General features: G+C 30.5%; 1 protein-coding gene across 2 annotated transcripts in view; it reads right to left on the bottom strand.

The window, feature by feature from the left end:
• Positions 1-9,603, bottom strand: part of LOC106465958 (coiled-coil domain-containing protein 47-like) — a 30,081-nt gene extending 20,478 nt beyond the window's left edge. The window contains exons 1-4 of one of the 2 annotated variants that reach the window (XM_013926204.2): positions 9,476-9,603; positions 5,796-6,021; positions 2,691-2,801; positions 1,917-2,091 (exon numbers count right to left, since the gene is read on the bottom strand). In XM_013926204.2, the coding sequence (XP_013781658.1) occupies positions 1,917-2,091; positions 2,691-2,801; positions 5,796-6,011 (502 nt within the window). In that variant the 5' untranslated portion in view covers positions 6,012-6,021; positions 9,476-9,603. Of the gene's footprint in view, positions 1-1,916; positions 2,092-2,690; positions 2,802-5,795; positions 6,022-9,456 lie in introns of both variants that reach the window. The other variant, XM_022393926.1, reaches the window with a different exon arrangement.
• Between the last annotated feature and the right edge of the window lie 3,310 nt (positions 9,604-12,913).

The raw sequence follows: 12,913 nt of genomic DNA, 5'->3' as shown, positions 1-12,913 counted from the left end.
CATTAATACCACAGAATTCCACTATAATTTATAACTCTTAGTAACTAAGATATATTTTAGTCTAAAAATATATGAAATTTCGAGCAGACTAAAGACACCCTACCTTGATGAAATTTGGTTCAAAAAGGACGAAATGGTGCCAAATCTGTTAAAATGGCTCAGAAAGCCACTAGGGGGACATTGAGCTTCCAAATTGGTTATTTATGTCATGTATAGAAGTAAGTGTATATAAGGGAGCATTTCCACAAATGGAAAGAAGTGGGCAAGGTGCCACTGTGTTTGATTTATTACATGAGTAATATCTTAGCAAATTGAAAAGATAAGATGCTCTTAATTTATATTCTGGATTGTCAATATTGGTAATTTGAGTTTCTAATTAATTCAAAACTATAGAGTTAGCATTTTGAATCCACAAACATCTAATTTGAACCAGTGCTGTTTTCCACACACAAAATTGATGTTTAACTGTGTTTTTTTAATACTTGCTTTTAAATTAAGAAATTGACTAATATATAGAACAAAAATTAAATTATAATCTACAGTTTAATACCAAACTTATTGATATAAATTCATGAAATAGTAGTTCAATAAAATTTTGAATGCGAGTCAAAAAATGAGATGACATGGCCTTTCACCCATGACCCGTCTCAAAGGGGTTAAATGAGTGCCACTATATTTTATGTGATTTATTATAAACTTTCAATATATTCATTGGGAAAAACTTGTTTCTTTCCTACCTCCTTAAACCCAAGCAGACACTGCGAGCATCTGAATGAAAATTTCAATTTACCCATCAGATGGTGACAGCGTCCAATAACATTTATGTCTCTTTGACTGAAACTAATCCAAACCATGTTATTATCCACAACACTAAGAAAACTGAAGTTTTGTACGGTATGGTGACAACTGTTAGGAAATAATAAAAATAATCCAGGTAGAATGTGTAAAAAGCATGTTTTAAGTGTTAATGTAAACTTTTGGCACTCAAAAACAAGAAAAAAATGGTGTAGACACTAAATTGCTTGCTGAAGTAGGTACATTCTTGGTTATAGGTCACTTTACTCCGAGATATTGTTTAAAAAAAATGTAGCTCCTACATCCACTTAAAAGACAAAAATGAACCACCTACTACAGTAAAAAAATTAAAAATCACCAAAATTAATATCATAAAGCAAAATGTAAAAATAAATAACTTAACATTTTCATATTCATGTATAAAACATCCCTAAAAATTAACTTTGCTCAAATGCTCTTTAAAACCAATATTCATTAAACAGACAAAAATAAAGGAGTCACTACTCAGAAGTTGATAAAAATCTATAACCATTAGGAAACTCATACTTACAAGAATTAACAACAATTATCTAATGACTAAATAAATTGATAATATTTTTGAAGTAAAGAATATTAACTACTTTACTACTGCTGTACATGTTCACCATTGAAATAATTATGCATTTGAATCCATACAACTACTAATTCTTACAGTTTAATATAATAATCTCATTCCAAGTCTTGAAAGAAGCCTAATAATAGAGGATAAAATCACAGTGTAATTCACCAGCTTTCTGTCTGATATAGCTGTTCTTAGAAGTACTTAATGTTGTATTTTAGGAAAATTAAACTGACTCCTCCTTAAGCCACAACAGACTTTCTTAGTTTCTTATGTTTTTTTTTTTATTCACCCTGCATACTCTCCAAGAATTTTGTTTGAATTAAACAGAAAAATTTAGACAGGGTAAAAAAAATGTATTTAAATTTATAACTCAAACTAAAGAGCTCTGTCTTGGGAAACAGGTTTTCAAACAAGAAGAAGAAAGTCCATTACTTATTTTCAGGACAGAAAAATAAAATAAAATTACTATTTTTCTATCTCAACTACAATAAATGATTTGTGTAATAATGTGTTAACTCACCAACTAAAGCAAAGTTACTTTCCAATAAATGTTTGTGAGAGTTGAACCATGCCATTGCTAGTTTTTGGTTCTTGTTGCGACCAGCCACAAAATTGATGAAGTACACCAAAAGTCCAGCAATCATTAAAAACTCCATATAAAAACTTTCCCAGTTACTTCGCAAATGAAGAGGAACCTAAAAGATAAAACTATAAATACTAAAGCTATACTGCACATTTACATCTTGAGCCAGAAAACATCATCATAACTGACACTAATCTGTAAAAATAAAAACAGCTCTTGATTCGTATCACCAGTACAAAGTTATGGCTTACAGAAATATACTTTAATCTTTGTACTTATAAAATACCTGGGACTACTAAAATTTTTTACTGAAAATCATCCTGAAAACAATTTTCTTAAATCTACAATTGTTTTCTACTTTATCAGTCTCTTGACAACTGAAAGGTCATCTATGATCCAGACAATGTTAACAGATCTATAATCTAACCTCAATAGAACAGCAAAACAAAGCAGTATGTGGTACAACTCTTCAGATAATGATAATTTTCAGCTCTGTTATACTGTAACAAAAACTTATTTTTACCAAACACATGAAAATTTCATTTTGTGACATAAAGAAATGCAATACATTCACTATTAGGTCAAGACAATTGAACATGTTAAATACTCCTTGAAAAGCAAAAAAAGATTACATAGTATTTCTAAAGTTAATCAACTGTGCAGAACCTAAGAAAACACAAAACTAAGGATACATAAATTCACTCTTCTTACCTTAGTTATTTTTAAGTCAGGTTTCTCAGGTTTAATTTTTTGATGTGATTGTTCTTGATCCAAGCCCTCAAATTCTTCCTCATCACTAAAATGATCAAACTCTTCTTCTTCCTAAAATTAAAATCATATTCCAGAGTGAAAAATGACTGGTAGTAAATTCTAATAGAAATGGAATATGTTTTTCATTTGATATCCAAAACCACAGACATAATGGAAAAAAAACAGATATCAGGATGTTAAAAGCTCAATTCTTAATTGAAAAATGTAATGCAGTTAAAACAGCTCTAAACCCCAAAATTTACTAACAACTGTCTCAGTGTAAATGTATTTAAGAAATGCCACAATAAACAAATGCAACTATGTTCCAAAAGATTATACCTAACATTCAAGGCACATTTTACACAACCATGTAAAATCACATTTAATTCTTCCATGTTTCACAGTCAGATATTATAGACCTCAGTATCTTACATACTCTTTCTTACCTATTTCTGTCACATTCTTTCAATGAGTAATCAAATTATTCACACTGTTCTAATTAATGAGTAATCAAATTATTCACACTATTCTAATTAATGAGTAATCAAATTATTCACACTGTTCTAATTAATGAGTAATCAAATTATTCACACTGTTCTAATTAATGAGTAATCAAATCATTCACACTGTTCTAATTAATGAGTAATCAAATTATTCACACTTTTCTAATTAACGAGTAATCAAATTATTCACACTGTTCTAATTAATGAGTAATCAAATTATTCCTAATGGCCTCTTTATTCCAAAATTTATATATGAATAACACTTTTTAGTCATGGCAAACTTTTAGCTCATAGCTCCATCATCTCTTGACCAATTTAAGATCTAATTACAGTTTTGGACTCAGGAGGCCAAATGTTTTTGATTGATGTATTCAACCATGCCCAAGGTCTCATAGCTTAATTTACTCTAATCCTGCATAAAAGAATTTCAATTTGAGGGTAGGCTGATAGAGTAATAAAATTGAATTGGGTATATGAGCACCCCATGCTTGGTATGGCTGGTGCACAAAAAATATAGCTAATAAAAATGAAAAGAAAATGCCTCATAGATTAATTTACTCTAATCCTGCCTAAAAAAATTTCAAGTGCCGCAGCTATTGCGGATTCCCTCTTGTTATTTTCATCTACAATGAAAATCATGATAACCAAAAGTCTTCTTTTTGATCACATCTAAATCACAGTTTCTCATTTGCTTTCAAATACTTCTCTCACACGAAAAATCTATGTGCATATTTTCCAAATTTTAGAACTGTGTACTTATAAACTATGTTTTCAAATCACAGTTTTTCCAGTCACACAATAAGCAGTGCACCCAAAGAAACTATCTTTAACAATTCAAACTAATTCAAATAATAATTTTCAAATCTCACAAATTATATGAACTTCAAGGATGAAAACATCAGCTCAGACTAAGTAATTGCAGCCAGAGAATAAACATCCACTGAAATATGAGTAAAGGGAAAAATCATCAAGACAGTAGTCATGAGACATTGATAAGTTAGTTATATACACTGCCCAAGAATATCCAAACACATATTGATCACGTGACAGCACCTTCTCAGTATTCTCTCCAAGGGAATCCAGTAAATACAAAACCGAACATTAGCATCCAAGTTTGTGAAGATGCAAAATATCTTGACTTGTATAACATAAGAAAAAGCTCATTATAAGCTAGAGGAAGCACATAAAACTGGGAAAACACACACCAAAAAACAGTGACAATGCTTGGTCATGAACAATCTTACTGTGTAAGAAGCTGTTCAAAGGTTTAAGAAACTTAAAAGAATACAATCTACAAAATACAGGTCAGCATATTGTGCTGGAATGTTAAAACTATAAAATTATAAGTCATCCTTTACATAAATTCACAGTGAGTTAACTATATTAATGTGGCCACATTAAAACAGATATTCTTTAGGAGAGTTGTGTAGTGTGATCTCCATGAATGTGAACATTTCAGATGGGTTATGAAACAAAATTGTTCACTGTCTCCATGAATGCTCTGTACCATTTTACTCAATGAAAAGCTGTCATTACTGAGGATCTGACAATCTGTTGTATTTTGGAAAAAAAGCAAGTCACTTTACTTATTTTAAAAGTGATGGTTTAACATGATTCGGGAGACAATGATGGGATTGTTCTGATACAAGCTGAAATTTCTGCTTACTTGGGAAGAAACTATGGAAGTCTGCACATTTATATACCTGTAAAATTTAAAATGAATGTGATCCAAGAGCCATGGTGCAATTTTTGGTCAGTAAACTAACATATACCAGCAGAACAATGCTCCCTACCACACAAAAAAAGCACAAATCATAGTTTGTAATGGACCACTCATATCCAAGATATTACCCCTTAAGAATGTCTCTGAGACTATCTGAGAGGATTAATATACAAAGCAAGAGCAATATGCTACCACCACCCCCACTCAATGACTACAAGTTGAGAGCAGTATTTAATGTATGACCCAAACATTTTTCAAAGGTAGACTGTTTACTTCATAAGAGAATTAATAAAAAAAACTGCTTCTAATTCACCCCTTCAGAATGTCTTTGAGACCAACTGAGAGAATTAATATACAAAGCAACAGCAATATTCCCCCTCCCCCCTCAATGACAACTTGAGGGCAGTATGTAATGTGTGGATTTACGCATGATCCAAACACATTCAAAAGGTAGACTGCTTACAATTCATCCCTAAAAAAAATATACAATAATCATCCCTTTCATGGTTTCTTTTAGCAAAATTTTTTTCACCCTATTTTTTCTAAAAATTGTTATATTTATTTTTAATTAGTTCTCTTTTTACAATAACATAAGCTTATATACAAATAACTAAGACATGAATAATAGGAATGCAGACACAAGTTACAAGATAACATCACTTACTGAAACCACAAAGTTCATTTTATGTAATAAGCGAAATGTAGTTATCTTTTCTGGTTATCATGACTATACTCCCACCTAATAAAACAATTGATGCTTTGTAAATGTTGTAGTCACCCCTTCACATTACGTTCTCAATCATTATTATAGATTCATCCTTTACTGGTTGCATCACTTGCCTCAACTTTGACTTCATCTTCATCCTCTTCAGCAGTATCTACAGGTGTGGGTTTACTTTCAGTTTGATCTTTAGTTTCTTTTTCTTGTACCACTTCATCTTCATCAAATTCTTCAAATTCAGCAAATTCATTGTCTTCAACTTCTGCCTGGTGGTGGTTAGCACATAATACTATGGAAGTCAGGCTTAAAATGATACAAAGTAGCAACAAACGCATGATGAAGTGCCTGAAAACATACAAAAACACTATATTTAAAGTTCTAAACATGTTACTACTCTTTGAAGTTAATGAACTGATATAACATATTTAAATTACAAGAAACCAAAATGATGTACAAAATCAATTCGTAAAGGCAGACGTCAACACCAGACTGATAAACAAAAGGTAAAATTTAAATGATAAAGACATGCAGTGTTTTTTCTGGTAATAGCAGAAACATCACCCTACAGGCAGCTGTTTGTGCTAGTAATTAGTAACTGTAGTATTCATACCTCATGGACAAAAACTTGGAAAAAAGTGAACATTTTCTAAAAAAGGATCTTTCTTGGAAGTACTACATGGAAAATGTGTTTGGATTGTGCTGATACAAACTGTAATGTTTTTGTATATTTAAAGTGGTACCCTTTACTGAAAAAATGATTTTTAAGAACTCAATTTTTTAGCACTATATTTAGAAATTACATCAATAAAAATATAATTAAACCTTCACGTACAGTATCAGTGAAAGTTGTGTTCTTGTTATGAGGATAGTACTTTTATTTAAAATTGTTTTCTGTGATAAAGAAATGGTTGTTGCACATACCATAGTTATTTTTCTAATTGTCTGAATCTTGAATACCCAAAGTGTGGAAGTTTTTTTATGGATTTTTGTTTGTAGTACCATTCAATATATGGTATCACATTGTATATATATTATTTCAGTCACATACATAAATAGATACGTATATACATGCTACATCCATTATAGTAAGCACTCTATAACACAGTCCCTTTCTCCAACAGCTCATTACTTCTTGAAAATGCTGCCAAATGTCCTTAGTTTTCCTTTTACTTCTAACAGTACAGCTAATTATATTCAAATACAAGAGAACTAATAAATGTTAGTTCATATGTGATATGACAATAGTTACTTACTACACATAAAATTAAATTCAAGTGACTGAACTTAATATTTGGCATTAAGTTTTGTATTTATATTTGTTACCAAAATATGAACTACAGAAGTTGCTTTTAAAGTCAATTTCACAGTCTCATTAATTTCAATAAATTCTTCAATAAATAATCTGACTTGTAGATGTAACAATACATATCTTAACTGGTCACAAAACTATATGGCTTAAATATTACTTTGATGAATTTTTCTTAAAATTGAGTGGGGGGTGCCACATGGAACTCTTACCGAATATAAATGTGATTTCTTAAGAATTTAGACTACATTTTATTTTTGTTGGCTAAATGCAAAATATGTACATTGTGCAAATGTAGCTTGTATGTTTTTGGGTATTATGTATTAATAAATCATATTAATAGTATGATATGATAATTTTAATACATTATTATACCACTTACGTCATTAATTAGATGTACAATAGGGGTGTCAAAAGGAAATGGGGGTGCCAAAGTAGTTTGGAACATTTTTTTTTTTTGGTAAACCCCAAAAAGCCATGCCCCAATTTTTCTAATACGCCCCTTAAAATAAACCCTTTTCAGAATCTTTTTCATCCAGGCAATTCTGCAATTTTTGGGTGGGGGTGCCATATGGAACTCTTTCCTTATATTCCAGCAACACAAAGGAATTTAAAATACGTCTCTTCAACATGTGCAACATCCAGAGTTGATATTGACATCAAAAAGTAAAAAAAAAGGCCATGTTGGCCTCTGCAATTGCTCTAGATGAAGACTGTTTTGCAAAATGATTTAATTTTCTTAAAATCATTATAAAATTGATTTAGTTATAAATGAGAAAAAGAATATGGTGCTTCCAAAAAAAAAGTTCAATAAAAATTAATGGGTAAGCAACTTTCATACTTTTATAAGTATTCTAAGTTGGATGCTTACAGTGCATAATTATCAGTTCATCCATTGGAAGTTCAACAAAAATCATCAACCTTCTAGATCATATTCGTCACATCCAATTGTTTTTAAAACAATGCACAACTAAACTTTGTCCCTGAAGAAGAAAGGTCCACCTTTCGAAAGTGCTCGGGTTATAGGGTTTTTATTCATTTCAACAAAAAGATAATTCTATTATAAAATCACATCAATGCACTAAGTTATTAAGTCATAAGCTCCTTTCACCATACATTTAAATTTTAAAAACCAGTTGAATATAACATAAAATTTGTATGTAATAGTTATTTCTTAAATACCATTTTACATTTTTTGTGTAATTGATCTACAGATCTAATGTTTTAGATTATGTAAATATTAAGCTAATTACTAACAATTTAACTGTAAAATATTTTCCATTCCACTATTTTTTACTTAAATACAGCTTTTATTATTTTTCTTCAACTTAAATCAGTATATAAAACATTATGAAATATTACAAATTTTTTACTACAAAAAAACTGTTAAAAACTATAAGCACCATTAAATTTGCTCCTTACTATAAAACAACAAAATACAAGTTCTAACAAGTTACCATATTTAATTATTTAGATATTTATCCAGTATACACTTAATTGAAATTATCAGGATGTACTAAATCAACAAAAACCTATTTTAAAGTTAACAATTCTAAGTCTAGATCTTGGTTTTCAAAATCTTACACTTAATTATTAACTCTTCACATTCAAGTCACAAATAGTTTTATAAACAAATAATAATAAAAACTGTCCAAAGGTACCCAATCTGAATCATATCATCTCTAGACTTTCTGTCCTCCAAATAAAAACAAATGAAAGTGAACTATTCTACAATTTACATTTATAATACTTGAGCTAACTAATGTATTTAAATCAAGCTTGGATTTATGAAAGTTAAAACACTAATAAACATAATTTTCACAACCACGTTTAGCTTGGAATCTTGATGCATATCAATATCAACATTTTTATGTGGTTGACTTGTCTTTTAGTTTTATGATGACCTAAACAGTAAACCGGTAAAAATTAACTTCTGTTCTGCAGTTCATTTACTTAAAATGCTTCTTTTTCTCCATTTTTCATTTCACTTTTCCACAGATAATGATGAACAATTTATTTTCACTTTAACTATAATATATAAGTCAGAGTAAAGCCCTAGCTTAAGATTCAATCAGAACATTAAAACCACTGATGGTAGTTAGTTATGAAAATCTGAATAACAAAATGAACTGTTATTATTAATATTGATAATAATCTTGTATTTCACTATTTGTAATATCCCTACACTACCCTCATATGCAGGTATTTGAATTTAACTTAAACATTTTAAAGAATAAATGATCACGTAGTTGAGCAAAAAGATATTTACTAACTTACCTACTTAAGGCTTAAGCCTAAAAGCTTATGACCTAAAAATTTAACTATTTTTAAAAACATTAAAAATATAAATTGTGATGTTTACATAATCATTCAGTTGTTCCTAATATTATTAATAACATACGCAAATTAGTACAGTGAATATTTTTTACCAGTATTACAAGTTATTAACACTTACAAACCTAAAATCTACACACCATACAAGCAAGAACTTACTTTCTCGTTTCGCTACTTCTTGCTTACGAGTACGTGATATCCAATTAACTTTTCGGAAATCTATCTTAAAATTATTTTACCATTCGCATGTGCCAAAGATTTAACTTTGCCCCCTGACGGATATCAATCAAACTGATGTAGTTGAAACATGTATTCACATGACGTAATACCAAAGACAGTAATAAAAACTGTTAAAAGGTAAATAAGGAATAAAATTTAAAGATGGTGAAGCGATTATAAATACAATGATGTTCAACACCCTCCATGTTTTTACAAAATCATGTCTATGCCTTGATTCGTCGTAATTTTTAACATAACATTGGTTTATTAAATTAATAATTCTTTCCAAAATTCTAATATTTAAGTTTAAAATATCAGGAAACATATAATATCTTAATGTTTAATTTAGTGTCTTTAGAGCTATCTATATATATTCATAAATTGTTTTGCAGCACTTTGGTAGCATTTACAAAACGACAAGAAGTTTGTACCAAGTCATTAATGTGCCTACAGTTTGGTTAAGTTTTTAAAAAATACGCTTACTGATGACTGGGTTCCCAGTGGCATGTCTGCGGACTTACAACGCTAGAAACCGCGTTTGTGTAGCTTTGTGCTTAACCACAAACAAATACACTAATGACCATTGTTATTTGTGCTGAATTTAGCCATTAGACAAAGGTTACTTCATTTATCATTAAGAAAAGTGTGTTGAATTAAATAATTTCAGACAGACGTTATTGCAGGCCATTTAGCCAGCTAGTGAAAGTTGTTAGGAACAGCCTATGTATAATTATTATAAACTTTATTCTTAAACATTATCTATAAAGAAAGATATCATGTTCCTACCACAGATAGCAAATCGATAGGTTAACACAGACTAACCTAATCTATCTAATGCCTCTAGCTTATACAACCATGATGTCCTTAGTTTTTGCCCTGCCCCCTTTCATTAATTATTAATACTAAATGTAAGAACGCATTTTTAATGTTATTTTATTACAGGTCATCAGATATCGATATGTGCCACCAACTACGTTGGGCAGTACACGTTTGGATAATACTCGCGCTGTATGGTAAGTATTTTGTGCACACTTCAGAAACTCTTGTGTCTATCGTCTGTTTATTTTGCATTTGTAATTTCCTTATTTGTAGCCGCACAAGTATTAAAAATATTTAATTTTGAACATGGCGACCATTTACGTGCAAAATTTCACAATATTTTTACACTTAGAATATAGATTTTGATTACAAGTAAATGCTTCGCAGGGTGTGGATGTTGATAAGGTCCATTCAAATTTTCAGTTTTGCATTATGCGGTTTTTATGGGTGTCGTTGCGTTTTTTACCACTAATTTTCCCCCTGTGGATAGATCTTCACTAAATTTGACATGAAAGTTTGTTGGTCCCATGAGGAGATACATGCAAGTTTGTGGTTTCACATTTTGTTTTGCAGTTTTTAAGAGCATTTTTTTTTACAGTTACATACAAAAGAAGCAACTTTTCATGTCTTAAGATAGTCTTTCATTAATCTATATAATTTCCGCCCAAAGACGGGTACTCAAGCTAGTTTGAAATATATTATCTCCCAAGGTTCCTCTCTGAACAGGAGATTGACCTAAGTCGGTAGATATGCGTGTCATTAATTTAATGAAAGATTCAAAACAACCTCAAGTTAAGTAGCCAGTGGGTAAAATGAAAGCAGTACTTTGTGTAGATCGATAATTATTAAAACAAATTTAGTTTCATCATACAAATGATTGATTACATAAAATTAACATTTTCAGTCTAATGTCAGAGAAAAATACTAGTATAACATGGATTTTTTATAACTGGTAATGTTAGACAAATCAGTTCTAGGCATTCATTCATCACGTTTTTGTACCTGTGTATTTGAGAATGATCGCACCAGTGATCAAAATGTCGTACCTGGTTTTAAAAATATTCTTCCTTATTGAAAGCTGTTTCTTCTAATAAAATAAAGACATTAGTTTTGCTTTCTGCCAGCACCACGAGTCTATTCATACACAAGTTATAGAGTAATTACTAGCTCCTCTCCTACAAACATTTCCAAAAATTTGCTACTCAACACAGAATACCTATGTGATGAAACCTCACCTACAAACAACCAGGCATCAGAAACAGATTTTCATAACCTCACCCTATATAAATCACAGTGAAATAATCATGTATCAGATCTACATCTTGACACTTTTTTTTGTGTTCCATAAATAGTGTGATACAACTGAAAATTGAATCTCTTTATGGTAGGGTATGTAACAGACGTTTCTGATACACATACTAGATTATAAAAATGTACTCAGATAGCAGAAATAGAATTTCCAAGAAAGGGTTATCTCTTGTGCTTAATAGCACTGAAAAAAGAAAAGAAAAGAAATATGAATCAACATGAAGCACCATGATCATCCTGAAAGTAACCTGCAACAAGTGAGACCCCATCTGTGGTAAGAAAAGTTTGGCATCTTGTAAAAGGTGAGAACCCACAAACATCTGTGGGAAAACCCATCCAAATGTCTTATGCATCATAATCAAGGAGAATCTGCAAATGGGGTCACAGTAGGGTATGGGTTCATCATGGTAAGGCTTCCAGTCATACCTCCCATTCAATTATCATATGCTCAAAACAACTAGGGAATGATACAGGTATTTATATTATTACATACAAAGACATACCATTCAAGTCACTTGATATAATTTCTATGAATTTCTTTGAGATCAGACTTTTGAAAAGGGCACTGGGAAACTTTTTTCCTCATATACTAGAAGGATTATGAAAAGAATCAGAGGGGAGCACTGCACTTTGGACATGACAGTCAATGGAAATTACGCTGCAAAGCTATTGTTAAGCTGCACAGTCATCAGAGAGAGATGACTGGACATGAATTAGACGGTGAGGCTCCAAAATCGTTTTAATATAATGTATTCAACCCTAGTATTGGGTTTCAAGCACCCTTGTTTAAACTTTTTTGTACCTTTTAGTTAAACTGGGCTGATTTGCACTTTGCAAGCTGAAAGATGTTTCAAATATACACTTCAATCATTGTACAGGTTCTGGTTCTGCAAAAGTCTTGTGAGGATGATCACAAATATTTTGAAATTTTAATGTTTGATTTATGGTTCAGTAACAGTGAAAGAAAAGCTACAAGAGGAGTATTCTTATTTTTCTATTGTAATTTTCTTACACGTGTCAAGTTGCATCTCAGAATACTCTTTATCACTTATATCTATATTTTTGGAAAAAAATTAGGAACTCAAGCAAGAAACAATATTTTTTATTACGAAAAAAGAAAACTTGATATATTCTTGTTAATTTGATGTTATCATTAAAAGACAGATATTGTAAATAAAGGGAAATTATTTATGCGGAATGTTTTGTTTTCATATTATCTTACTGAAAAACACTAGAGGCTTCTAATGGATG

Source organism: Limulus polyphemus, unplaced genomic scaffold, assembly GCF_000517525.1.
Source record: "Limulus polyphemus unplaced genomic scaffold, Limulus_polyphemus-2.1.2 Scaffold2102, whole genome shotgun sequence".
Taxonomy (NCBI): domain Eukaryota; kingdom Metazoa; phylum Arthropoda; class Merostomata; order Xiphosura; family Limulidae; genus Limulus; species Limulus polyphemus.
This window is presented reverse-complemented; position numbering and strand designations above follow the sequence as displayed.